The sequence below is a fragment of the Poecilia mexicana genome, unplaced genomic scaffold (genome assembly GCF_051168715.1).
Source record: "Poecilia mexicana isolate PSO_F unplaced genomic scaffold, ASM5116871v1 scaffold_5, whole genome shotgun sequence".
Lineage (NCBI taxonomy): Eukaryota > Metazoa > Chordata > Actinopteri > Cyprinodontiformes > Poeciliidae > Poecilia > Poecilia mexicana.
Window position 1 is genome coordinate 28,607,457 of NW_028263374.1, and position 27,876 is coordinate 28,635,332.

General features: G+C 39.3%; 4 protein-coding genes across 7 annotated transcripts in view; 3 read left to right on the forward strand and 1 right to left on the reverse strand.

Annotated features, from left to right (window-relative positions):
* Positions 1-1,494: 1,494 nt before the first annotated feature.
* The window catches only part of ripor3 (RIPOR family member 3), a 47,088-nt gene continuing 20,706 nt past the window's right edge, over positions 1,495-27,876 (reverse strand). For 3 of the 4 annotated variants that reach the window (XM_015008708.2, XM_088005859.1, XM_088005858.1), the window contains 23 exons: positions 27,690-27,842; positions 26,961-27,039; positions 26,856-26,879; positions 26,710-26,763; positions 25,169-25,318; positions 24,563-24,626; positions 24,438-24,481; positions 23,663-23,788; positions 23,008-23,153; positions 21,563-21,689; positions 20,951-21,105; positions 20,408-20,587; positions 20,010-20,100; positions 19,408-19,632; positions 19,195-19,340; positions 17,993-18,158; positions 7,310-7,439; positions 4,362-4,526; positions 4,116-4,280; positions 2,982-3,184; positions 2,164-2,247; positions 2,004-2,094; positions 1,495-1,920 (listed from right to left, as the gene is read on the reverse strand). In XM_015008708.2, coding sequence (XP_014864194.2) covers positions 1,820-1,920; positions 2,004-2,094; positions 2,164-2,247; positions 2,982-3,184; positions 4,116-4,280; positions 4,362-4,526; positions 7,310-7,439; positions 17,993-18,158; positions 19,195-19,340; positions 19,408-19,632; positions 20,010-20,100; positions 20,408-20,587; positions 20,951-21,105; positions 21,563-21,689; positions 23,008-23,153; positions 23,663-23,788; positions 24,438-24,481; positions 24,563-24,626; positions 25,169-25,318; positions 26,710-26,763; positions 26,856-26,879; positions 26,961-27,039; positions 27,690-27,842 — 2,869 coding nt within the window. In that variant the 3' untranslated portion in view covers positions 1,495-1,819. Of the gene's footprint in view, positions 1,921-2,003; positions 2,095-2,163; positions 2,248-2,981; positions 3,185-4,115; positions 4,281-4,361; positions 4,527-7,309; positions 7,440-17,992; positions 18,159-19,194; positions 19,341-19,407; positions 19,633-20,009; positions 20,101-20,407; positions 20,588-20,950; positions 21,106-21,562; positions 21,690-23,007; positions 23,154-23,662; positions 23,789-24,437; positions 24,482-24,562; positions 24,682-25,168; positions 25,319-26,709; positions 26,764-26,855; positions 26,880-26,960; positions 27,040-27,689; positions 27,843-27,876 lie in introns of those variants that run through there. The other variant, XM_088005860.1, reaches the window with a different exon arrangement.
* LOC148159784 (uncharacterized) lies at positions 8,676-10,788 on the forward strand. The gene has a single exon (XM_088005861.1). It carries the CDS (start codon positions 9,079-9,081, stop codon positions 10,759-10,761), a length of 1,683 nt encoding a protein of 560 aa, XP_087861987.1. The 5' UTR covers positions 8,676-9,078; the 3' UTR covers positions 10,762-10,788.
* On the forward strand, positions 10,840-11,706 carry LOC148159785 (uncharacterized). Its single transcript, XM_088005952.1, has one exon. It carries the CDS (start codon positions 10,840-10,842, stop codon positions 11,704-11,706), a length of 867 nt encoding a protein of 288 aa, XP_087862078.1.
* Positions 14,674-16,554, forward strand: LOC148159786 (uncharacterized). Its single transcript, XM_088005862.1, has 2 exons — positions 14,674-15,954; positions 16,496-16,554. Exons 1-2 carry the CDS (start codon positions 14,994-14,996, stop codon positions 16,552-16,554), a joined length of 1,020 nt encoding a protein of 339 aa, XP_087861988.1. The 5' UTR covers positions 14,674-14,993.

Consider the following 27,876-nt stretch of genomic DNA (forward strand, 5'->3'; position numbering starts at 1 on the left):
AAAAGGGACTTTTTGAATTTGAAAAACAGAAACTTTTTTTTTTTAGCAAATTCAGTTTGAATTTATTTTTCTAGAGATTCTAAATTTCTCGCCCATTTTTGACTGACCTCAGTAATTTGCTCTGAAACAGAAATTTCAAGTCAAATTGACTTTTTGAAAATGGAAATTAGTTTGAAAAGTTTCTAGAAAACATGAAAAATTAAAGTCAAACTTCTGACATTTGAAACTCAACTTTAGAAATTTTCTACAAAGTAATTTCTGAGATCTCAAAATCAGATTTTTATTTTTTGGCAGAAATAATTATTTTCTTGTATTTTGGCCATAACACGCAGTCATACGCTCGTATTTGTAGCTCAATGCAGCACAAACAATCAGCATCTCTCAAGTCATGGAAGAATATGAATCAGATTTCAACGTCCGGTCCGGTTCTGGTACCAAATGTCTACATTTATTTGCTTTTAATATCTCCTTTTTCTAACTAACTGAACAGATTCTGCAGAACACCTGAACATGATTTTTCTTTCTTAGAAATTTTCAATAATTTTAAATAAAACTAATAAAAACAGGGAAAAAAGTTGAACTGTAAACATCTTTTGTGCTCCAGGCTTAAGTTTCCTGGTTGAGCCACCAGAGGGCAGCATTTTGTCTACAATAATTAAAGATTCTCCTGAAATCTTTGGAGATTTTCTAAAATCCAAAATACATGATCAGTATTAAGATTTAAATATTGTAATTAAAAAAAAAAACTTTCCAGAGGAAGGCCAGTAGTTTGAATTTCAAACTTAGGTTATTTTCAATATTTAAAAAAACATTGCCATAGTAGGTTTAAGGAATAGATTCAAGTCAGTATTAGTGAATTTGAAATTTTTAAATTTTGTATAAATTGAAATTTTGAAAAATTTTATTAAACAAAAAACTTTTAAATAAAAAGTGGGCTTTATTCTAACACATGCAGATTTAGAAAAATGCTGTTTTAGGAATCAATTTCAACATCAAAATCATACATATATCTTTATAAACTGGTCATTTAACAAGCAACAATTCAGTTTTATTCCTTAAATGTTTAGATTTAATATTTTTCCTTAAATTTTCTAAAATTTATGAATATTTAAAAAAATGTTAAAACCATTCGATGAAGATTAATTCAATAAGTTAAAGATCATTTTACACAAAATGTAGACATTTGGAATATTTCTGAATGTTTATGGCTAAAATCTTTTTGTTTTAATATAAATTCGTGGAGCTCAGCTCTGATGTTTTTGTTTTCACTGATAAAATAAATGCGGCCAGAATGACTGAGATTTTCATTACCTAATATTTTTCTTAAATTGTCTTCAGTTCATGATGAGCTTTTTTTTATTTTTTTAAGATCTAAATATTTAATTGAGTTTCAGAATGTTTGTACTCGATCTAAGTTAGTTTGTGAATTTCTTCAGTTCTAATAATTTTATTTTTCATTCAATAACGGTTAAACTTTTGAAGCAACTTGACTCGTTTTGGGATCACCCTGGATTTATTTAGTCCTTCTGGGCTTCATAAGCACCAAATATTTATTTTTACTCATTATGCATCACATCACAAACTAAAAAATATCAATTATGATGAAAATAAAAAAATTTCTCCAACATGAAAGAGTCCCAGCCATCAGAAAGCTGCATTTTTCAGGTTAAATAAATGTTTCTGCAACAGATAGTGTCTTAAAACAAGATTCTGACCAAAAAATAAAAATAATAAATTCAAGTTCTGCTCAAAGTTCTGCAGGAAAATGTCGGTTCTTCTTCTCCGCTGCTGGTGTTTGGTAAAGTTTGTCTCTGAACTTTTATAAAATGGTGATTTCTGTCTCCAGGTTCTGATACGCTTCATCCTGCATGTCAGCCAACATCTGCTCCATCCTCTGGAAAGCTTCAAATCCTTTTTTACCTGAAAGAAAAAAACACATCACGAAACATCAAAAACCTTTAAAAAGCGTCCAGGTGATGAACGATTATCGATCAGGTTTTTACCAAACGATAAAACAGTTTCCTTGGCGACGCCACGAAGATCTTCGTCTGCCGACCTGCACAGATCTGCGATCCGCTCCACGCTCTCCGTCGCCTGAAACGGACAAAGTCAGTCAAGAACTGGATAAAAAGAACTGTTTGATTCTTCTCTGGTTCTGCTCACCCGGAGGCATTTCAGAGCCAGACAGGAACCCGTCTGGATCAGAACATCAGAACTTTTCAGGCTCTCTGTGTAGAAAACCACCGACTGGAGCAAAAACAAGAGAAACACAAACAGGGATTAACTGGGATTAAACTGGGATTAATGGGAAGTTTAACTGAAACTGATGTTTTAATTAATCAGTTTTATTTAAAACTTCAGTTTCAAAACAGAATTTTGAGTCAAAATAAATGTTTTTAATTCAAGTAAAATTTTAAAATTAAACATATTTCCAAAACTGTTTTAAGAAATGGATAAAATAAACGTTGTAAAGCTTATGCAACTAAATGACAGTAAAAAAAAAATACTGAATAGCTAAATAGGTATAGATAGCAAAACATCTGTGATAAAAAAATTAAAATAGAACTACAAAGATCAAAAATTTTATCATTTCCAAATCTATTTTTAGAAATTGATAAAAAAAAATAGGTAAAACTTAAATGAAAAAAGACACGATAACAGCTAAATAGATTTGTGATAAAAAAAAAAGATTTAAAAAAATTACAAATTTGTTAATTTCCAAAATTATTTTCAGTAGGAAAAAATAGAAAATTACATATTTAAATAAAAAGATAAATAAATTATTTAGAAACCTAATGCAACATTTCTCTGGCCAATTTAAAATGGTCATTTTATTTTAAAATGTCTATTTTAAGCATTTTGCAAAAATGCATGTGAAAGTAAATAAACAATGAAGTTTAGATCCTTAAAATTGAAGAGAATAAAAGTATAAATAACAGAAACTGTGAACCGGTCCGGTTCTTCAGAACCGCTGGGCCCACCTTGCTCCTGAAGGCCTTGCAGCCTGCGGCTCTGCTGATGCAGCTGGCTGCAGCTTTGCAGACTTTGTGGTTGGAGTCCACCAGTAGGGCGGCGATAGTCTGCAGCGTGCTCTGCAGTGGAAGGAGCTCCGACAGGCTCCGCCCCCTCAGCTTGTTTAAACACTTCCTCCGTTTGGGGCCGTTCAGCGCCGACAGGATGTACTCTAAAAACAACACATAAAACAGATGAGCTAAAAAAACAAGCTAAATGTGAAGCTAGGTGAATCAGCTAATGAGCAGAGCAGAAGTAAAAGACGTTTTATTCAGTTTGTTCACTTTTCTCTCAGTAAAATTCACTTCAAGAATTTTCAAGGCAGTTCTTCAAACTTTTCCAGTACCACACTTTAATGAACTGAAAAAAGAGTTTCAATTCACAATTATATGATATTATACGAGTTACAACAACCCCAGCCAGCCCAGCCCCGTTACCTAGCAACCCCAGCCAGCCCAGCCCCATCACCTAGCAACCCCAGCCAGCCCAGCCCCGTTACCTAGCAACCCCAGCCAGCCCAGCCCCGTTACCTAGCAACCCAAATGGAGCTCCAGAACATTCAGTCAGCTGGTTAAACTGCTAACAAATTAAATGTTTAAACACAAAATACAAAGAAAGTTACAAACTAAAATCTCTGCAAAAATGTTCAAGTTCTCCAGCATTTAAAAACAGAAATAATTTAGGTCATTCTGACTCACCAAAAACAAGAAACGTTTAGTCTGATTAACTTCAAATGCTGAGAAAAAAAAAATATTTTTTTATTAGGTGTATAAAGATATCTGGCTTCAACTGTTAATAATGCAATAAAGTTCATTAGATTGAACTTTATTACGAAACTGCAGTTTGGATGTCAAATAGAGAAATCAAGCACGTTCCAAACCTTGAAAAAGCCTTATCTTCATTGCATTCCTGCTGCTGTTTTCTCTAAATCATTTTTGATACTCGTTTTCCTTGTGTGAACCTTTATACCTAATGCTTCTGTTAAACCTGAATTTCTCCTTTGCAGGATAATAAAGACTGTTTCTGTTGTATTGTAATTGAAACTGAAGCGTTTTAAATGATTTCAACCACCCATGTTTAGTGTTTAGAAGGGAAAGCTGTACCTTCTCTGGACAGGCGGGAGATATGCTCCCCCAGATCCTGGAAGCTCCAGCGCTTCAGATAAACGGAGAGCTGGAACAGAGTGACCCTGTCAGGGCTGCAGACGGGCCGGCAGCCGGGCAGCAGCCTGCAGGGGGCTTGCAGCTGCTGCAGGAGTCTGGAAAATACTGCAAAGGCAACAACACAGGGAGAAATGCACAAAACATCCCCACGAACCCATCAGGCCAGTTTGTTCTCCAGGTTTGTACCTCTCTCTGACTGTCCAGGCAGCTTGGCCTTCACTTTGTGAGTGTAGCGCTTCTTCAGCGTCCTGGAGAAGTTTTCCACATTGCAGTAGAACGGAGAGCCGCTGGTGTTCACACACTCCTCCCAGAACAGCAGGATACCTCTGGACCTCTGGGCCTTGGGGAGGACTGCAAGAGCACAAAGAGCATTAGGTCAGGATAGGTTTACACAAAACATGTTCATTAGAGTTTTTGCACAAAATCATCCTTAGATAATGAGATTTTAATCTGCTCAGCTCTGTCTACTTTGAGCTGTTTTACTGCGTCTCGTCACTTTAAATCCAAATAATCTGCTGCTGGCCACGCCTTCCACAACTCAACATTAACACTCATGTGAAAATGACTAAAAACAGATACCAAATTATTCCACCGTACATCTTTGAAAAGAAGAAGTGGAGCCTCCTCCACAACCAACAAGAATGCAGCAAGTGTTTTCTGGATGGTAGGGCTGGACAATAAAACAACATATATACTATATAAAAAATAAAAATTCCCTTCTCACCCTCCGCGGGTGGTCTCTCTCTTTCATCCTCTGAGCTCGGGTCCTCTACCAGAGGCCTGGGAGCTTGAGGGCTCTGCGCAGTATCTTGGCTGTGCCTAGAACTGCACATTTCTGGACTGAGATGTCTGATGTTGTTCCTGGGATCTGTTTGAGCCACTGCTCCAGTTTGGGGGTGACTGCCCCGAGGGCCCCGATGACCACAGGCACCACTGTGGTCTTCACCTTCCAGGCCTTCTCCAGTTCCTCTCTGAGGCCCTGGTATTTCTCCAGTTTCTCATGCTCCTTTTTCCTGATGTTGTGGTCACTTGGTATTGCTACATCCACCACAACGGCTTTCCTCTGTTCTTTATCCACCACCACAATGTCCGGTTGGTTCTCCATTACCATCTTGTCTGTCTGGATCTGGAAGTCCCACAGGATCTTAGCTCGGTCATTCTCCACCACCTTTGGGGGTGTTCCCCACTTTGACCTCGGGGCTTCCAGTCCATATTCTGCACAGATGTTCCTGTACACTATGCCCGCCACTTGGTTATGTCGTTCCATGTATGCTTTCCCTGCCAGCATCTTGCACCCTGCTGTTATGTGCTGGACTGTCTCAGGGGCCTCCTTGCACAACCTACACCTTGGGTCTTGTCTGGTGTGGTAGATCTGAGCCTCTATTGCTCTGGTGTTTAGGGCCTGTTCCTGGGCGGCCAGGATGAGGGCCTCTGTGCTGTCCTTGAGTCCAGCTTTCTCCAGCCATTGGTAGGATTTCCTGATATCAGCCACTTCAGTTATTTGTCGGTGGTACATCCCATGTAGGGGCTTGTCTTCCCATGATGGTTCCTCCAGCACCTTGTCCTCTGTTCTCCATTGTCTGAGACATTCGCTGAGCACATCGTCCATTGAGGCTTTGTCCTTGATGTATTTATGGATCTTGGATGTTTCATCCTGGACAGTGGCTCTCACACTCACTAGTCCTCTGCCTCCTTCCTTACGGCTTGTGTACAGTCTCAGGGTGCTGGATTTGGGGTGGAACCCTCCATGCATGGTGAGTAGCTTCCGAGTCTTAACATCCGTGGCCTTTATCTCTTCCATTGGCCAGCTAATTATTCCGGCAGGGTATCTGATTACTGGTAAGGCATAGCTGTTTATTGCACGGATCTTGTTCTTGCCATTGAGCTGGCTTCTCAGGACTTGCCTTATTCGTTGGAGGTATTTGGCTGTGGCTCCTTTCCTTGTGAACTCATCGAGGTTGCCATTTGCTTGTGGTATTCCCAGGTACTTGTAGCTGTGCTCTATGTCTGCTATCGTTCCCTCTGGGAGTGAGACCCCTTCTCTTTGTAACCATCCGGCCACACTTCTCTAGTCCGAATGACATCCCAATGTCAGTGCTGTAGATCCTGGTGGTGTGGATCAGTGAGTCGATGTGCAAGTGGTTTGCAGTTGGCTTCAAGGGTATTCAAGGGTTTTCCACAGCCCCATCGAGTTTGCAATGAAGGCTCTTAGAGTCCTGTTGATGTTGTACATCTGTAAGCATTCAATGATCCAGGTATGTGGCATTGAGTCATAGGCTTTCTTGTAATCAATCCAAGCGGTGCACAGGTTGGTGTGCCCGCTTATCTTAGCTGCTATGATGCTATATATATATATATATATATATATATATATATATATATATATATATATATATATATATATATATATATATATATATATATACTATCAATATCAATAGATGATACATCTGATAAAATATTCACTGAACTGCACAGCATTCTGGGACATGTAGGCGCAGGATTAGCTAATCAACCTCTTAGCTAGCTAAGAAAAGTTGGAGGCATCAACTCACTCACTCGCTGTTTGGTTACCTAGCAACTCACTCGCTCTTTGGTTACCTAGCAACAACCTGTTGAGTAACTTGTGTAGCAGCAGTTTCAGGTTTTTCCTCCTAACTGCTTAGAATAAAAAACAGCGGAGTTGGGTGAAAACTAGATAATACCATAAATGTCATGCCACCAGGTTGGCAGGATTTCAGATAATTAACACAAAAAAACTAATCAATCGTTATTGATATTGACTGACAAACGCTTATTTCAGCCATATTGTCCAGCCCTACTGGATGGTAAGTCGAACAAACATTTGTCTCTTCCAGTGCATACAATGATAAAACCAGTTGACCAAACATGCTGGAGCTCTGCTTGGGTTGCTAGGTAACGGCGCAAATGTGACTTAATCTGAAGGTTGTTGAAACGACACCAAAAAAAACATTAACTTATTGCTTAAAATGATTCTGTTTTTTCAAGCGCTTGGTCTGTTTTTAGAAGCAGTAGAGAACCAAATGGAAGAATAAAAACGTAAAATGTGAATTTCCTATAGTAGGCCCCCTTTAAATAAACGGAGTGAGCAGAATGATTTCGTGTTCTCTGACCGTTTCTCGGTGTGATGTTGTCGCTCTTCTCCAGCAGCAGACCGCTGACTCTGTCCAGAACCGCGGTCTGGTTGGACATCTCCTGCAGCAGCTCCCGTCGAGACAGACTGAAGTCGCTTGTTTTCATCATCTGGAAACAAACAATAATTTATTGGCTGCCAAATGTACAATTTGGGCTGCTGTTTTTATGTTGTTTTCATTCATTTAATTATCTGCAAAATGAAACAGAATAATAATTTAAAAAAACGTTTTGTGGTATTAGGCATTAGTTTATAAGTGGTTTTTTTAAAAAGTTTTTTGTATGCATCTGGTTGTGTATGGAGGACTAATCCTAATGAAATTACCAATAAATCTACTGTTAGATATTTTTTGGTATTATCATTATTACTTTAGTTCATATTCAGTCTAATGTTAATCAGTATTATTGTGATTTTGAGTTTAAAGTGTTCTCTTCCTTATGTGTGTATAAACTGACCTGGAGGTTACGACTGTCTGTTTATCTTTATGTGAGACACTTAACTCTGTGTTTCCCAGACTTTAATTCTTATCAACCAGAATACCTCCTAACTGCCTGTGAGCAGTCGTATTTTGTCTCTTGTTTATCCTCCCTCCTTGTTGACAGTTTGACCTAGAGCTGAACTGGGCTCAGACCGTAGATCAGATATCACACCTGGAACTGAGTTGCTAGTTTGTTTAGGTTAAATGTTTTACGACCTCTGTTGTTTTCCTGACTGCCCCCTGTGACTGTTTTTCTTTGACAATAAAAGAAGGAGCTCACGTGAAAGCAGATCAGAACTCTCTGTGAACGGCTGATGAGGTTGTTGATGGAGAGTTTTCCTTTTGCAAAAGCTTGTCTATGAAATTCATATACGTTGTCTGTGGTCTTTTTATGTAGGTTCGAGAAAAGTACCTATCATTTGGTGCCGAAACCCGGGATCTCTCCCCGCCCGCTGTCAGGCAGAGGAAGACGCGCTGAATCCGTGCACGGCCAGAGTCAACAGGACCTGGAAAGAAAGACCCAGGAAGCAAAATTCTTCGCTGGGCCAGCGACACATGTCCGACTTTGTCTGCCAACGGCGGAGTGACGAGATCCGACTGGACAACCCGAAAACTACAGAAACGTAGGTGAATTAAAATGGCTATTTTAGAGGTTTGAGTATCCTTGTTAAACAGCGTTTTGACTAAAACTCTGGGGTTTGAGTATCCTTGTTAAACAGCGTTTTGACTAAAACTCTGGGGTTTGAGTATCCTTGTTAAACAGCGTTTTAACTAAAACTCTGAGGTTTGAGAATCCTTGTTAAACAGCGATTTGACTAAAACTCTGAGGTTTAAGAATCCTTGTTAAACAGCGTTTTAACTAAAAATCTGTACTCAGGAGAGGAGAAGTGTTGCTAGAACCTTTCTCTTTTTGAGGAAACCCCATAAGGGTAAATCCTCATGTAGATAGGATGTTTGAATTTTGCTGTCTTGTCATTGCTGGTTTGTCTGCTGCTTTGATGTGTGTGTGTGCGTGAAAGAGTGATTGGAGGTTTAAATACTGCTCAGTATTTTACCTCATATAACACAGTAGGGTTGTAAGCAGCAAACCTCTTGTGGATGCAAAGGCGAGATTCTCCCACTCAAAAGAGTTGAAGTGGAGAATACCACAACAAGGTATTTTTAATTGCTGGCCTACTGAAAAGATCTCCAGTTCATAGGACTCCCTAGGAGTCAACGAATCTGGACTAAATTTAAATAAATAAAAGCTCAAATTGCAAGTAAGTTGAATAATGGGAAATGCAAATTCTTGTAATTCCTCACTTGTTGAGGGCCCCGATGGGGATGAGAAGTACATGCTGTCCAGATTTCCTGGTAGCATTGTACACATGAAAAAATGGAAAAAGAAATATAAAATAGATGGAAAACTAAAAATTGATCAATGGCAAACAATTGTGGGAATTTTGGAGAGTAGTGTAGCAAGAAAAAAGGGGATAAAAAAGGCTAAAAAGGAGGATGAATTAAGGTGTGCTAAATTATGGTTAAAAGCAGCCATAGACAGGAAAGAACAAATTAAAAAGGTAAAAGACAAAAAGCTTGTAGAATCAAATAACTTATTTGTAAGGCCAGAAGACAATGAAATGGTGTTGACCAGATGGAATGCTCCAGCGGGGCAGGAGGGGGGGCAGGTACGGCCGACTGCTCCTCCGCCGGCCGCTGTAGCAGCTCCGTCTGCTCCTGTCTTAGTACCAGAAGAAAATGAGCCCATATTTAGAACAGTTCAAACTCCTTCCCCAAGCAAGCAGGCAACCTTACCCTCAACTCCTCCAACTCTCACTCTAACACGATCCCCACCTGCCAAACTGACCACAGATCCAGAGTCAGTTTTCACACCTACCAAAATTTACCCACCTCTCCCAATCTCTCCACCACCATTATACAATGAAGAAAGTGCAGGTCCAAGTGGTCAGGGACATTCATATAATCTGAGAAAGTACAGAACTCCTCGAGTTATGTACAGTCCTGAAGGGACAGAACAATATCCAATGATTGAGGTCCCAAATCCTAATCCTAGAGATGGTCAGCCGCAAAACATTTATGTTTTCAGACCCTGGACTTTAAAAGAGGCCAGAAAAGCTGTAGAAGGAATAACACCTGTAACAGAAGACCCCGATAAGTGGATAGAAGACATGACTGGATTAATCCATTCATATAGACTAAATGGGGTAGAAGCAGGAGAAGCAGCCATGTCCTCATTAGGAAAAGATTGGGCAAAAGTGAGGGGAAATTATACAGGGAAAGCAATTGATAATAATATTTTAGCTCCAATTCCATACCCTCCAGGAGCAAACCCTGCTCTCTCTGATGCTTTTAAAGCACAATGGGATCCGTTGTGTGAGAGAGTTAGAACAAATTTTCGTAAAAAGGCAAATTATAGTCATCTGTCAGGGATTAAACAAAAAGTTGGAGAAGACGTGGACGATTTTCGTCTGCGGTTTGAGAAGGAGTTCAAAGTTCACAGTGGGATCACTTATGATGAAGGACTAGAAAGCGTATATCAACAACAACTAAAAAACGCTTTAATGTCTAGTTTCCGCCCTGAAATTGAGGGCTGGATCAAAAAACACCTGGTTGAATATGATGCTGCCTCAGTCCCACAGCTGATGACGTGGGCACGTCATGCAGAAAAAGTAGTCAAAAAACCAAAAACAGGATCTGATGTTTTTCATCTGGAGGATTTTGGAGAAGTTGACACCTCTGTCTTTTTCCACGGCTCCTCAAGAGGCCGGGGGAGAAACAGAGGCAAAGGAGGTCACCCTGGGCAGCGACCCCTAAGTCGTAAACCACAAGACAAAGATGTCTGTTGGCGTTGTGGCGGGTCGAATCATTGGGCAAAAGATTGTAAAGCAAAGAACATAAAGGACTATAGAGGTGGCAGATGGGAGAAAAAACAAAAATCTAACTCCTCAGCATGACTAGACTCTGCCACACCCAAACAAAAATTACCACTAGATCAAATGGATGAAATAGTGGACATATGTGCAGCCTGGGATATGTTAAATGCATTAAAAGAAAAACCTTACATCACACTGATTGTTTGTGGGGAAGAAGTTGAATTTTTATGTGACACCGGTGCATGCAAAACAGTTCTAAAAACTAAAATAGAAGGCGTAAACCCCACAAACGAGTCCATTTGGGTGAAGTCTGCCGATGGACAAACACATAGAGAAAATATGTCAAAAAATACATCTTTTAAAGATCCTGAAACAGGAATTAAAGCAAAAGCTTCTGTTGTAATGTCACTTAAATGTCCAACAAACCTGTTAGGTAGAGACCTAATGACAAAACTAGGGATAGCAGTAGTCCCTGTACAAGATGGCATGAGGGCTGTCAGACTAAAACACTCTGATCTGTACACAGTTCATAAGGATGAAAAAATCTATTGTTCTTATGATCTAAAGCCAGCTGACAATCCTTTTGTCCCAGAAAAGCTTCTTAGGGAGGCTCGAGGACAACTGGACATACCTGAAACAGAAATGAACTACAATCAGTTGCATGTAACAATGAACATCCTAAATGATCCACAGGATGATTATGTGCAGAAGTTTTTAGAAACAAATCCTGTGACACTTGCTGTGACTGAAATGTTCACAGACCGAAGGTCATATGCAGCTGTGACTGTGCTCCTTCCGACTAGTCAAAAAGAGCTGTATAAGTTACCTGCAAACCCACACATCTCGCTTTTTAAGCCGCATAATATTACATGGGCAGATGTAGGTAACAGAACTAAAATGGCTTCTGAAGCCACTGATTTTAAAGAAGGTGAAGATGGTTGGAGCTACAGCCCCAGTTGTGATGTTTGGAAACAATCACTTTGTGAAGTTGTTACAGGCACAGCTCAAGTTCATGCATTTGAGTGACACATGAACATATTTCTTACAGAAAAAGAGGAAGCTGAATTAGCTGAGCTTCCAGATAACTTGTGGACAAAAGGTCCCTCTGATGTTGGCTTACTTGATTCAATTCCCCCAGTGCAAATCAAAGCAAAATCTAGCTGGAGGCCCAGGGTAAAACAGTATCCTTTAAAACCAGAAGCACTGGACGGGATTGAACCAGTAATCAAGGGTTTGTTAAAAGGAGGAATCATCAAAAAATGTTCAGATTCTCCTTGTAACACACCTATTTTTCCTGTTCAAAAGGCAAACAAAAAAGACTGGCGCATGATTCAGGATTTACGTTCAGTCAATGAAGCAGTTCAAACGAGAGCACCAAATGTGCCAGACCCACACACGCTGTTAAACTCACTAAAACCAAGCAATAAATTCTTCACAGTAATTGACCTCAGCAATGCTTTCTTCTCTGTACCCATTCATCCAGATTCACAGTTCTGGTTCGCATTTACCTACAGAGGTCAGGGGTATACTTATACCAGATTACCCCAAGGTTTTGCGGACAGCCCAAGTTTATTTTGCGAGGCAATTATGGTCTGTTTATCTGATTTCCAAATATCAGAAAAAAGTCAACTCTTGATTTATGTTGATGACCTGTTAATAGCATCTGAAAGCGAGGAAGCATGCAGAGCAGACTCACTCGCTCTGCTGCACCACCTCAGTAAGACAGGAAACAAAGTAAACAAAGATAAGCTGCAGTGGGTGAGACAAGAAGTAAATTATTTGGGACATACACTTTCTGCTGAGGGAAAGCAGATACAAAAAGCGAGAAAAGAGACAATTTCTGAAGCACCTAAACCAGAAACTAAAAAGCAAATGATGTCTTTTCTCGGACTTTGCAATTACTGCAGAGCCTGGATTCCACACTATGCTGAAAAAACTCAGGCTTTACAGGATTTGATTCATGGCACCCCAATGGCTATGACTGACAAAATAATTTGGAATCCAGAAGCTGAAAAATGTTTTACTGAATTAAAACAAGCACTAATGCAGGCAACAACTTTGATTCTTCCAAACTATAAAAAAACCTTTGTTCAAACTGTAGACTGCAGGAATGGATTTATGACCTCTGTGTTACTACAAAATCATGGTGATAAGCTAAAACCATTAGCTTTCTATTCAAAAAGGTTAGATCCAGTAGCACAGTCTTTACCAGACTGTGTGCAAGCAGTCTGTGCAGCAGCGTTGGCAGTAAACATGTCGGCTGACATAGTTTTGTTTCACAAAATGGAGCTGTTAGTTCCACATGCTGTAGATGTTCTACTTTTGCAGAGCAAAATGAATTTGCTCTCACCAGCACGACACCTTTCGTACACAGCAATACTTTTGTCACAACCACATATTGTAATAAAACGGTGTACAATTCTGAATCCAGCTACTTTGCTTCCATTACCTTGTGATGGAACACCACACAGCTGCCTAGAAGCTACAGAGCACATGCAGCTTCCTAGGCCAGATCTACAGGATACCCCATTAGCAATGGGAGAAGTCTGGTTTGTTGATGGGTCATGTTCAAAGGACCCTATGGGTAAAAACCAAACAGGTTATTCTGTTGTTGCTTTGCCAAATGAAATAATAGAAGCAGAAAGAATTTCCAGCACTCATTCTGCACAAGCAGCAGAATTGATTGCTTTGACTAGGGCATGCGAACTGGCTGAGGACAAGCACCTGACGGTGTACACTGATAGCCAGTATGTTTTCTCTACGTTGTTTTATTTTGCTAAACAATGGGAGCGTAGAGGAATGACAACATCTACTGGGAAACCAGTAACACATGCATCTTTGCTTAAAGATCTCTTACAAGCAATACAACTCCCAACTAAACTAGCTGTATGTAAATGCGCAGCTCATACAAAAGGACAAGATGAAGTTTCAAATGGGAACAGACTAGCTGATAAAATTGCAAAAGAAGCTGCAGCAGGGAAGCATGGGAAAGGAACTTTCTCAACACAGACTGAAGGAGAACAACAAATGATAGACAAAGCAGTGCTAAAAGACATGCAGGACAACGCACCGCAGGTTGAAAAACGGATGTGGATAACTAAGGGTGCGAAAATTAATGATGAAAACATTTTTGAAGTTAATAACAAACCAGTCCTTCCTAAATCTTTATTTAAAGCAGCAGCGATTGTGACACATGGGCGCTGCCATGTGTCAACAGGGGGGATGGAAACCATAATACAACAACATTTCACAACATATGGTTTAAATTCTTACTTAAAAAATTTTTGTACTGCATGTCCAGTCTGTGTGAAATACAATTCTCAGGGAAACATAAGGCCAAAACGAGGCGGGTTCCCAAAACCATCTTATCCGTTTCAAACCATGCATATGGATTTTATTGAACTTTCACAAAGTGGGCCATATAAATATTGTCTAGTGATGATTGATGCTTTTTCTAAATGGGTTGAAATAGTTCCAGCAAAGCATGCAGATGCTTTGACAGTAGCTAAGGCTATTTGTAAAACTATTATCCCAACACATGGCATCCCACAGACTGTCTATAGTGACAATGGACCACATTTTGTAAACCAAGTGATACAAAACATAGCTACACACTTGGGAATGACATTGAAAAACCACTGTGCCTATCATCCACAGAGTGCAGGTCTGGTGGAAAGAACGAATGGTACCGTGAAAAGCAAATTAAGAAAATGCATGGCAGATACTGGCCGGCCCTGGCCAGAATGCTTAGACTTAGTGAAGCTCTATATGAGAATCACCCCGACAGCTGATGGTCTAACACCTTTTGAAATAATTCATGGGAGAGCTTACAGATTGCCTCTGTTTGCTCCAGACTTACAAAAAGCTGATGAAGAACAGACATTAGCAGATTATATGATCAGGACTCTTAAACTAAAGGAAGTGTCCAGTGCAAATTTACTGCCTTCTGATTCTCTTCCTGCACAGGAGGCCGCTCCGATAGAGCCTGGTGACTGGGTCTACATAAAGGTCATCAAACGAAAGAACTGGGCGAGTCCACGGTGGGAAGGGCCGTTCCAAGTGCTGATGACCACACCAACAGCTGTAAAGATTGCTGAAAGACCCAGCTGGATACATCTCAGTCACTGCAAGCTGCAGAGAGTGTTAAACCCCTAAAAGTCGGAGTAGAGAGGAAGGAGAGCTCTTCTGAGAGCTTCCGGTGTACAAAGGGGAGTTACTTTATAGTAGTAGCTCGTCTCAAACCCGGTGAAGAAACGCTAAGATTCTCACTCCTTTAGTTTGGGGGTTCTGACATCTCTGCACGCCCAGCAGCAATGGGGACTCCATATGCCAGATGGATCTTCTACTGCGCTGTGACTGCAGCATGTCTGATGTTTGGAGGAGGAAGCGAGCCTGAGTTCCACCCACACGACTACAGTACCAATCTGTGGTGGAAACTGATGAACAGAACCGCTTATGAGGGACATGCTGTGAACTGCTACGTGTGTGCGCAGCTGCCGGTTTCCATACACAACTCAGGTCTCCGACCAGGTAACATTACTGACGACAAACAGATGTGTCTCTATGTTCTAAGCACCAGACCGCGCCGCATCCCACCCCTAAGAGGAGACAGACCACGTGAGAAGGACTATTCAGCTGACCTCCGGATGGGAGAGGCTGTGCAAGGACTGTTTCAATCTTTAAATTGTTCACTCGCAGACGATGTACTTCCTTTTCCGTCATCTCAACAAACTATATGGAAAATACCAGAGATCATTTCGTTAGCAGGAGCCAAAGCAGGATCTCTGAGGAACTGTGTTTATAATAATGGACATGTTGTTCTAGGGACGTTGCCCTGGAACTTGTGTAACAGAGTTTACACCTACTGCGAACCGACACAGGATTTCATCGACTGCACAGCCTGCAGGGGTCAAAGGGCGACTCCACACTGCAAAGTCTGGAAGGACAACCCAGACTGTGACAACCTGCTTCAGGAGAGGAGTTTCAACATCACGCATAAGACAAAGAGGAGACAAGTGACAACACTGTGTAGCGCCATAGTGCCAGGAGATTATGGCTCACGGATGTTGGCAGACTGGTACTTCATATGCGGGAATGAAGCGTACATGTTCTTGCCGAAAAATTGGGGAGGACTGTGTGCTGTGGTACCTCTAATCAACCCGATTGCGTTCATCAGGAAAGCACAGAATGATCCACACACCCGCTCCAAACGAACAGTTATGTCAGAGGTCAAAAGATGGGGAGGCCTAACAACACATACTGGAGTTCCATGGGAATTCAGGATTTGGAACGGCGGAGAAAAATTCATGCAAAGCCTTTTTCCATGGGTTGGTCTAGGAGAGATTCGGGACCACGTTGAGATAAACAGGTACGGATTACTGCGACTAATCAATATCACATACCAGCTGGCCAATGGCACCATGAAAGAACTGACTGAACTGAGAAACATGGTTATGCAAAACCGTGTTTTCCTGGACTTTCTCACTGCCCCTCAGGGAGGGGTCTGCAAAATCATTGGCCCGACGTGCTGTACTTTTGTGCCAGATGAAGCAGGAACTGGAGGAACTATTTCTGACGCTCTATACGAGCTGGAAGATTTAAAACAGTATGTGGAGAGCGGAACACGCGGCTCATCCTCTTTTGATTTGCTTTCATGGCTTACATCTGGACCATGGTGGTCCTTGCTGTTAAAGCTCGTGACACCTGTTCTGATTGTTTTAGTTCTGTTCTGTCTTTTCACAAGTTGCATTATTCCTTGTCTACGACATATGATGTTTAAAACAGTTAACACAACTGTTATCAACTATCAGCTGGCAAAAGCATCTTATGAGACGACTGAAGAAGACTTGTTCCAAGTTTCTGACGATTTTCTGAACAATGATGAATTTCTGTAATCAATAAACAGATAAATTCATTTGCTGAATGATTCCTACACCGAAAATGTGGAAACAAGTGGTGTAGTGATGAGAAAACTGCATTTGATTTTTGCTGTTTCTTTTATTTTCATTTATTTCATTATATTACATTTATTCATTGTGTATTTTCTGTGTTTGGCTTAGGAAAAAAAAAAAAAAAAAAAACCTTGCATTTATTGGTTCTTTTCTTTTCTTTTCTTTTATTTTCTATGCTTGGCTTTTGCATAAAGTTTACACACATAGTAAAATGATAAAAAGGGGGGAATGTTAGATATTTTTTGGTATTATCATTATTACTTTAGTTCATATTCAGTCTAATGTTAATCAGTATTATTGTGATTTTGAGTTTAAAGTGTTCTCTTCCTTATGTGTGTATAAACTGACCTGGAGGTTACGACTGTCTGTTTATCTTTATGTGAGACACTTAACTCTGTGTTTCCCAGACTTTAATTCTTATCAACCAGAATACCTCCTAACTGCCTGTGAGCAGTCGTATTTTGTCTCTTGTTTATCCTCCCTCCTTGTTGACAGTTTGACCTAGAGCTTAACTGGGCTCAGACCGTAGATCAGATATCACACCTGGAACTGAGTTGCTAGTTTGTTTAGGTTAAATGTTTTACGACCTCTGTTGTTTTCCTGACTGCCCCCTGTGACTGTTTTTCTTTGACAATAAAAGAAGGAGCTCACGTGAAAGCAGATCAGAACTCTCTGTGAACGGCTGATGAGGTTGTTGATGGAGAGTTTTCCTTTTGCAAAAGCTTGTCTATGAAATTCATATACGTTGTCTGTGGTCTTTTTATGTAGGTTCGAGAAAAGTACCTATCATCTACAATAACTAAAATATTGGATCCAAGAAAAAAAATTCCCCAAACCTTTTGATTAAACAAATATAAATTAATATTTTTCATTTTTAACTGTATTAATTTAAAAATATCACTTTTTATTTTTCTATTTTATTTCCAATCTTATTGTTTAAGTTTTCTCTTATTTATTTTTCACATTTTTAAATTTTTTTTCAACAGTATTAAATTTCTGGAAATAATGAAATAAAATAACAGTAAATATATTTGAAAAAAATTTGAAAAAGAAAAGAAACATAAAATAAAATTGAAGAAATATTTTTAAATTAATACTGTTGAAAATGATAATTTATATTACACAATGTATAATATATTAAACAACTTATATTAATTAATGTAATCAAATAAATTGGGAAATTATTTTTTGCAAGCCATATTTGGCACATTAATAACATTTATTTATTTCCATATTTATTGCCAGTTTTGGCAGGATCAGCCTTCCATATGTGTGATCTTTAGTTTTTGAATTGTTTATGTTTATCTGGTGGTTAATTTAATCTTTAATCTGACTAATGCGGCAGGGTTAGGATCCCGTACCTGCAGCAGGATGCAGCAGATGTCCAGGTGTGTCTCCAGCGCTTGGTCCAGACCCCAGTTCCCAGAAGTCAGTGGGGTGAGGACCAACTCGTCCTCTGAATACGATTGGCTGCCTGCAGACAGGAGGCCCAGACTCTTCAGTGTGCTCTGCTGGAACGAACTGATGCTGAAACAGGAAACGGAAACACTCAGAACCAGCTGCAGGTAAATTCATCTACATTTTCGTAATTTCATTTCCTTTGGGATCAATAAAGTATTTTCGAATTGAATTGAATAATTGTGTAAACTTTTATAATTTAACAATTTAAGACATAATTTAAGATCATTTAATTGAGTTTCACTACATCCATTACGCCACATTTTGCTGGACGATAAATTGTCCCAGAAGTTATTGCGATAAACGGTAACATTGTTGTTTTGAGACCATTTTAGGTTAATATAATGGCATAATAATGGAAGAACATATTCAAAGATCAACAGACTTTAATTTCTAATGAACATTCAACACTGAAATTGGAAGACATTTTAAATATCCAAAATAAAACAAAAACAAAACAAAATAAAACAAATAAAGTGAATTATGAAGTTTCTGTCAATAAAACTGAGAGCAAGTTGAGACCAAAACACCAAAATCAAGACATTTATCATCCAGTTTTGGTTGAGGGAGAAACAAAAAAAAAATCATGCAAATATTAATTATTGAGATTCTTTTAATTTAAAATGCAGTTAATTGATTAATTGTGACAAATTTAAGTTTCACACCGATAACTTAAACGCATCTAGATTTTACTTTAATATCAAATTATATTTACTCTCAACTTAAATCATTTCTGGATTTTTATTCAATGCTTTTTACACAATTTCCAGTATTTTTATAAATAAAATGTATTTCAATTTAATAGGTTCACCATATCCCACTTTATTAGAAACCCTATTATTTTATAACTTAACTAATCTGTTAATTGTTTTTATATATATTTCCCCATATTTCTGAGCAATATGACAAATAAAGAGCGGATAATATACAAAACCTTTATTAAATCTGTTATTTTAAAATTTTTTGCTGTTTTATTTCTAATATATTCGATGTGAAGCTTCCAACTAAGTTTGTTTTCCATAATATTTCTTCTCAAACTGTTGATTTCAGCTCTAGTCAGATGAAATGTGGCGTTATTTTAAATTTTGTCCGTCTGTAAACTCACCCGCTGTCTTTTAGCCTCACGCTGCCCAAACAGGAAGTGTCGTCATCTGCGTTGAAGTCGTTGGACAGGAAGTCGAAGCTGCCCAGGACTTCCTCGACAGCCAGTGTTTCCTCTGATGCGGAGCTCCGGAGCAGGGAGAGGTCATTCTGCAGGAGGAAACAGAACATCAGGCCTGTTTCTGGTCCAGATCATTCAGTGCTGATGCTCTGTTACCTTCAGGATGGTTCCCAGGTGCTGAATCTGATGCTCCAAAGCTCTCCGCTCCTTTTCAGCGTCACTCTCCCTGCCAAACGATTTCTCCAGCTCTGCCATTAGGACTGCCAGCCGGACGGTCTGTGATCTCCTCTGGGCGCCGCTCAGCCCGGGTCGGACCGGGGGAGAGGACAGAGAGGACGGAGAGGACGGAGCTTCAGAGACAGCTGGGATGCTGGGGGATTCCTGCAAGAGACAAAAGAAAAGGAAAATGTGTGTTAAACATTCTTGAAGTTAATCTAAAGAATTTCTGAATTTGAAAAGTTGAAAATTTGCTGGATAAAACTCTGAAATTTTCTAACTTGGAAGTTTTCTAACCTTTTCCATGTTTTTTCCAAAAAAAAAAATCTGAGCTTCATCTAAATTTTTCTATTTTTTTTTTTTACTTTTGAAACTAAAAGGATTCCATATTTTTTCTAGAAAGTTTTTCCTACCCAATTTTTGACTTTTCAATATTTCCAGGTTTTCTCGAAAATGTCAGTTTCTTAGCTGAAATTTACTCCTTTTGTTGTCTCTCCAGTACACCATCATGCTGGATCTGAAGGCGATGCAGCGCCACCTACCTGTTGTACTCGCTGCTGCAGAGCAGCACTTTGCATCTCGGTGTCGGTTTCTCCTGATGGATTCTTCCTCAGGATGTCTGGAGTGCTGGACCTGCACAAACATTCACAAACTTATTGAAACTTCATAATTAAGTACAACATTTTAAAATGTACAAAGTGCATACTTTATATTGAAAACAGATTTGTAAAACGAGAAAGCAAATACAACTGAAAAGACTTAAAAATTTAGATATAGAATGGCAATGGTGGAAAGATGCATTTCAATTAAAGAATTTTATTTTATGGAACAATTTCCATGGTAAAGTAAAAGAAAAATCACTATAAGCGATATTTATACTAGAAACTAGACAAATACTAAGATTTTGTGTTTTTGCAGTGTAAATCCCTTCCCTTCTCACCTGGGTAAGGCCAGATGAGACGTCGTTTTAATTGTTTCTGCTGATGAAGTCTCCGACACGCCTCCCCACTCCTCTTCGTCCACCTTCCCCTCAATGCGCTGCTCCTCTTCCTCTTCAAAGGAAAGCTGAGTCTGACTTCCTGCCAGGCTGGTTGACGGGTAGCTGTGAGCGCGAGTGAGACTGAAAGAAGATTTTACATCAAAAGGTTGTTTTAATCACAGAAAACTCTAGTAACCCTGACAGAACTCTGCTGGGGTTGCTAGGTAATGGGCGGAACTCTGCTGGGGTTGCTAGGTAACGGGCGGAACTCTGCTGGGGTTGCTAGGTAACGCAGCTGTCTCCTTTGAATGAGGCTTAATCAGGAGGTTTTTGAAACGACTTATTGCCACAAAACTTTTTTTTTGTTTTTTTAAACACTTGGTCTGTTTTTAGAAGAAGTAAAAACCCAAATGGAAACGTGTAAAATCTGAATTTTTCATAATAGGTCTTCTTTAAAACTTTATTACATTCAAGAAAACTTATTGTTCTTTACTGGAAGCCTACCTGGGAAGGAACGGACTTTGAGGGCCTGATGTGGCGGAGGTGTGTGACGTGTCGGACAGGTAGCTGAGCAGCGACACGCCTCCTCTGCTAGAACGACTTTTAGCCACCAGAGACGGGAGGGATCCCTCCTGATCCTGCAGCTCACGAACCATCGACTGAAAATAATCAGGTAACATTCACACAAAGTTGAACCACAAGAGGCAAATGTTTAGTTTTCCCTCTGTGTAAGAGTGAGAGTGCCAAATTGCAATAAAAATAGCTTGTGAAATAATTTAAATATGTAATTAATTTATTAAAAATGAAAATATAGAAATAATTTTATATAGTAATGTATGTGTCTCAAAATATATCAATTTTATTTTAAAGCTAATTTTTAACATATAATAGAAAACTTGGGAGTTGTCTTGAGTTGCTGTTTGAAGCAGCCAATCAGACGTCAGGATTTCTTCTAGCCCCGCCCACTGAGTTGAGTTTGATTGGCGAAGCTGACAGTTTATAATTCATGAAGGAACGTGAAATAAATTATTACATCATGAAATAAAAAGACGTGTTTCTTAACAGTATGAAATATAATATTTTCATTTTCCCATGTAGTTTGTTTGTTGTACTCACTATAAAGTATTTTTCTGTGAATGAAGGCGTATTCGGTGCCGTCCAGCTGTAAACCGAACCCTTCCTGCTTGACACCGACTGCTTGCTAACGGACAGCGGCTTCATCCTCTCACTGCTGTCAAACGGACTGCAAATAAATAAAAAAACAAACAGATTATACCGAGTCATTCATAAATATTCAACATACAGTAGGGCTGGATAATCAATGATTGATATCACAACAGACATGTGATCAATATCAATTTGTCTTGCTAAAGGCAAACAAAGGCTATACGAACAAGGTTAAAATGACTTAACTACACAAAATACAATCAATACACAAATACAAAACAAAGAAACGATCATAAAAAGTGTAAGAAGTAATTAAAACCAAATTAATCCTTCACTTAGATGGTAAAACATGGTGGATTAGAGATTAGCTGCTCAACTTCACTGTCAGTTAAGATACCGTAGGTTGGTGGAATTTACCAACTCACTCCTAGCAACTCACCACTCTTTGGTTATCTAGCAACAACCTGTTGAGTAATGTCAAAAACGCAAAATTTTACCAAGTATTTTTGTTTAGTTTATAGCATAAAATATCTTGGGACACTTTAAAAATAAGTTACAAATAACTTTTTATCAAGATATAAGTTTGTTTAAGTAAAGTTCTAGTTCCACTGGCAGATTATGTCACTTATAACAAGACATTTTTGTCACGTTACAAGTGAAAATCTGCCAGTAAAAATAACTTTTTTTACTTAAATGTAGCTCCTAATATTGCTGAGAAGGTTAAGCTAGGTTTGTCCTTTATAATGTGCAATAGGATTTTTACACTACAAACTAGATGAAAATACTTGTAACCACATCCCTGTTCAGCCCCACATTTGGCCACGCCCCTCTGTGTTTGGCTCCGCCCACTTTATGGGCTTTTCCCCCCCCCAAAATTCAGGGGGCGCAGGTTTGCTTTCAACGGGTGCTTAGTCACATTTCAAGGGTTTTGAGTTTTCAATGATTTTCAGTCCAGTACTTGAACATTTTCTGTTTGGTTCCTCATTGCCTGCAGGAGTTTATTCCCATTTCTTTGGCTGAATCTATGAAACGGGCTGAATATAAACATATTCCTTCTCTCTGAGGGTCCTGTTTGCTTGTATTAAATGCTTTCATTGTTCTTTTTTCTGCTATGAAGCAAATGTTTCTGCAGCTCGTGTCGAGTAGCTGCGCTTGCATGAGCTGCAGGCCGCACTCATAAGGTGAGAATAAACACTTTGACAACAGTTTGACATATTTTACTCCACAATAAGAGCCAGCTGTTCCCACCAATCTGTGCTGCCTTTTTGAAATTTTACTCCATCCACCTGAATCTTCGCCATCTCCCCGTTAGACCCCTGACATCAGGAACAGATTGAGTGTCTTTCCACCTGGGCGGCGTTTTGATTCATGTTGCGTGTCGGGCGTTTGCGTACTTCCAGGTGACCTCCAGCTGCAGCTTGATGGTTCCCAGCTCTGTGATGTCCACCAACATCAGCTGCGGCCGCGCCACGAAGAAGTCCACGCTGGCGCACGTTACCATGCCAACCAGCAGCCAACCCAGGCCCTTCGCCTCCATCACCTGATTGGATGGAGTACAAACAGGCACACAGGTTTCACAGTTAATTTTCTTTCACACAAACTTGAAGAGTACATATCATTCAAAATCCACTTTATCTCTTGAATATATTTTGTTGTGTACTTTGAGTTTCTAGGAATGCAGCATAGATACATTTATCTTTTGTTTAGATCATATTTTTCAATTCCCTATTGCATTTTTTTTATAATTACGTCACAGCATGGCATCATTTTCCAGTGAGGTTAAAAACCGTCAGTTTTCCTCCAGTTTGGCTCAAAAACTGAACCAGAGAGCAGTGAGACTGATGTGAGCACACACAAACATTCGCTCTGGTACAAACTCAACTCGGATAAACTCTTCCTCTGCTCACTCTCATTTGACGCGCCTTTCACAAAGTAAGGTTTTTTCAACAAGAAAACAACTTCATAACTTAAAGTCAATCACAAACAGTTTTCATCTAATCTGAGTTTCTGATATTCATCACTGATGAAGATCAGTCCTTCAGCACCAACCTTGATTTCAAAGTTATGGTACACGTGGGGGAGGAAGACCATCTCCTCTTCATCCCAGGACTGAGAGTCGTCTGACTCTATCCTTCCTCTGATTTTCCATCTCTGCCGTCCCAAACGCACCACCACCTGGTCATGTGACGACAGGAGCGCATCAGCTTGGAATAAAACATGTTTATAACTGGATTTAATCCAAAACAGAAGCAGAGAAATGCACAGAACTCCAAACAACAATTTAAGGTGTAAAATAAGATTCCAGCCTAACGTTTTGCTTAAGCAAATTTAAACCTAATGAAACATTTAGTTGCTATTAAGCTATTAGAAACTCTCCTGTCTTAAACGTTAGTAGATCTTGAGAGCTTGATGATCAAAAACCAGATGTTACTACTGACAGAAACGCAGAAGAAGATGACAGGAGGTGGTAGGAGGAAGATGGTATGGCATATTTTTTTATATTTCTATTATACTCCATTTCAAACCTGTCTGAATTGATCCTTTTTCTTTGTGCCATGTCATTTTAGTGTGTTGCAAAACACTCTGATCAACTGTTTTTAATTTATTCTTTATGAATAAAAATCACTTCACATCAACAAATTGACACAATTTGTTTATGTTACTTTTGACTCACTTTCTTCTACATTTACCAACTTTAGCTCTAATTTCAAAGTGAATCAGAGGGAATGTAATTCCTGCAGCTCCTTCCCATGTTATTATTGATCTTTATCTTCCCTTTAAGCCAGTGGGATCCAGATGTTCAGTGTTTTAGGGGGAATCTCACCTCGTATTGGTCTCCAGGGCAGAGCCGAGCGAAGCCGATCAGTCCTGTAAATGGAAACGTGTGTTTGGACGAAGGACTGAAAGACGATGCGAAGCCGATAAACTGCGGTCTGCTCCAGAACTCACCCTTCATTTTGATGTGCAGCTCTCCGAGGAGGATTTCCAGATCTCCCTCCATGGTCGACATGTCCTGAACGGAGCAGCGGCAGGAAGGAGGAGGGAAAATCAGGAGGTTCAGCTTCATTCTACACTTCGTTTTAACGTATAAACACAGTCAGACGTACATGCAGGTATACAAAAAATGATTGCAGTTAAACTCTAATCCCCATATATGGAAAGAAACACTGCAGTCATCTAATCATACCTTTGTCACAACACGTCAAAGACAAAACTGAATTACTTTTTACTAGAATTTATCTTTTACTAGCTTAAGTAGCTACTGAACAAGACAATTCTTTGCTCAATTACTCTTCAGAATAATCTATAGATTACTAAAACAATCACTTGTAACAGCCCTGGAACCCTATATCCTGTTCTAGTTGCTTCAAAGTTTTTCTAGACCAGCAAAAACAATAAATGCACATAAAATGCATAAGAAATGCACGTTGTGTGCATTTCTTTCTACAACACAAACTTGTGAGTCCCTTCTATGCTTCAGATTGACTACGTGGTTCCTATAAACGCTTTGCATGTTTGTTCTACCGTAGATCAGGAGCAAACCGTCAGCAGTACCTGCAGGCTGTGCCGGTGACTGCGGCCGAGCTCCAGCAGACTCTCCCTGGAGGCTCTGGTAGACGGGGATAGAGAGAAGGCCCTCTTCATGTTCACTGCTCCCTGGCACAGCTTCCACTGAACGCAGTACGTCTCGTACAACTCCTCCACCTGCGGAGACAAACAGAAATCACCCCTCAGTCATGACGGTTCAACAGCAGACATTTTTTTCTATCACATGGATTTTCAAAATTTACAAAAACATAAAGTATGAACACTTAAAGGGGGGCTGTATTAAGAAAAATTCACATTTTTCACATTTCTGTTCTACTATTTGGGTGTCTTACTTTTAAAAACAGCCCAAGTGTTTAAAAAACATCAACACATTGATGTTGTGGCAACAAGTTAATGTTTTTTGGTGTTTGGAAACAGAGTCATTTAAAAAATCTGGTGAATTTAATGCCACAAATCAGCAGACACTGCCCCTGACCTAGTAACCCCAGCCCGTTACCTAGCAACCCCGTGGAGTTCCGCCCGTCACCTAGCAACCCAAGCTGAGCTCTATCACACTTATTGGGCGGGAACCAATCTGGCTGCTTTTTAAACACATTTGGTTGGGAAAAAAACAGCGTTGGGCAGGTTGTTAAAATTTGGGCAGCTTTTCACAACATTTAGTGGGATTTTAAGGAAGAGGCTAGAGGAAAATTCTGTAGAAATAGTATTCATTGTATGGCAGGAAAGCACAAAATGTTCACTAAAACGCTGCGCTATTAGTCCTGTCAGGATAACATATTTTTTTGAAATGTGTTATCATGAACATTTAACACTGTAACTGGAAGTCATTTTAAATATCCAAAATAAATTAAACAACAGGAGAAATAAAGTTACAAAGTCTCTAAAACAATTGATCTTTCAAAGATGGTCTAGTTGAGACCAAAACATCAAACTGAAGACTTTTATCATCCAGTTTGTGATAGAGAGAGAAAAGAGAAAATAAATCAGGCAGATGGAAATTAAGTTTCATTTAATATATCATGCTGTTAATCATTATTGCACTTGTTATTTTGAAATATCTAGAATCTGACAACCATTAGTCACTGGCTAATCCAGTATCACTATGTAGCATTAGCAGTGAGTACTGCAAAACTGAAATCCCAGCACATCATGACTTAAAAGGAAATAGAGCCAAAAAAACACAAGTCTTGTTGTATTCAAAGAGTCAAGTCCTTTACATCTGGTTCCGACTGCTGAATTCTTGCTGGTTGTGCAGGAGGCTCCACTTCTATTTTTCAAAGATGTACGGTTGTATAATTGTTGTATAATCTGTTTGTAGCCATTTTCATAAGTGAATGTAAACGTTGAGTTGGGGGAGCAGCAGAAGATTATATTGATTTAAAGTGACAAGACGCAGTAAAACAGCTCAAAATAGACAGAATTGAGCAGAATAAAATCTCATTATCCAAGGATGATTTTATGCAAAAAACTTAATGAACCTGTTTTGTATAATCCTATTCTAACCTGTTGAAGGAGGCATAATAGGTCACCTTTAAAGAACAGTTTACCTTGCTCATTTGAAACTCTAATCGTCGGATGTACCTCTCCAATGCTTTAATCTCCTGTGAAAACAGAGTTTATGTTATCTTAATTTTCTTCTTTACCAGTAAATCAAAATACCATGAAAGTAAACAACTCATGAAAACATTTTTACCTTTTCCAGATCGTATAGAAATGCCTGGAAATGGAAAGAAAATCCATTATTTACACCATGATTGTTACCAACCATACAGAAAACAATGGTTTGAGTTTTTCTCACCAGTCTGGAGTTCCTCTTGGTTTCTCTCTGCTGTGACAACAGGAGCTCCATCTCTGCCTGGTGAACCTCTAAATATTCCCTGCACACAAAACAAGTGAAAATCTAAGTTGTACACACTACGACGTCACAGAAGTCAGTCAACTATTTAGTTATTAGGTCAAAACTAGAACTTAAGTTTTGTTAAAGATCTGAGTTTCTCGCTCAAGGACATTTTACCAGTTAATTGACAAGTAGGGAAGTGAACAAATGACCTTTTTGCTTTAAACGCACCGATTAAAAGGTCCATAAAAATTACTTAAAAATGAATCTGTTTGAAAAGCCAAAATTTGCTTAGGTACTTTCTTAAAACTCATTTATAATAAAACTGAGTGAATCTGGTTTCAGCCCAGAATTCAGATTTAATGCAACTTCTACAGCTATTAAAAATGTTTATTTGACCTTTTGAGTGCATTTTCCTTCGTTGTTTTGGTACATTTAAGACTAATAGCAGACTGCCCAGATCAGCTTCAGCCATGCACATGATTGATGCTATCGCCACCTGCTGCCACAGTTTGGGTATTGCTGCATTTTTTCTTTAAAATGTCATTGTAATGAGATTAAATCAACCACTTACGATATTCTGTAAATTAATGTCTAATTAAATAAATCAAAGTTACGCATCTTAAGCAGCTGGTTGCATTTCTGGTGTTAAACCATAACAGACTGTGAAACATGTCGGTTTCTACATACTTGAGTCCGCTGCGAAGTGCTTGGAAAACCCTGTCCACCTGCTCCGGCTGCGACCAGGTAGCGGCCGACCCTCGGCGGGGGGAGAGGTGCATTCTGGGAGGTTTACTTCCCATTGTGGCTTTGGAGCGGAAAGAGCCACGTATTGAGGAAGACCTGAAAACCAGAACAACATGATCAAAAAAACAAA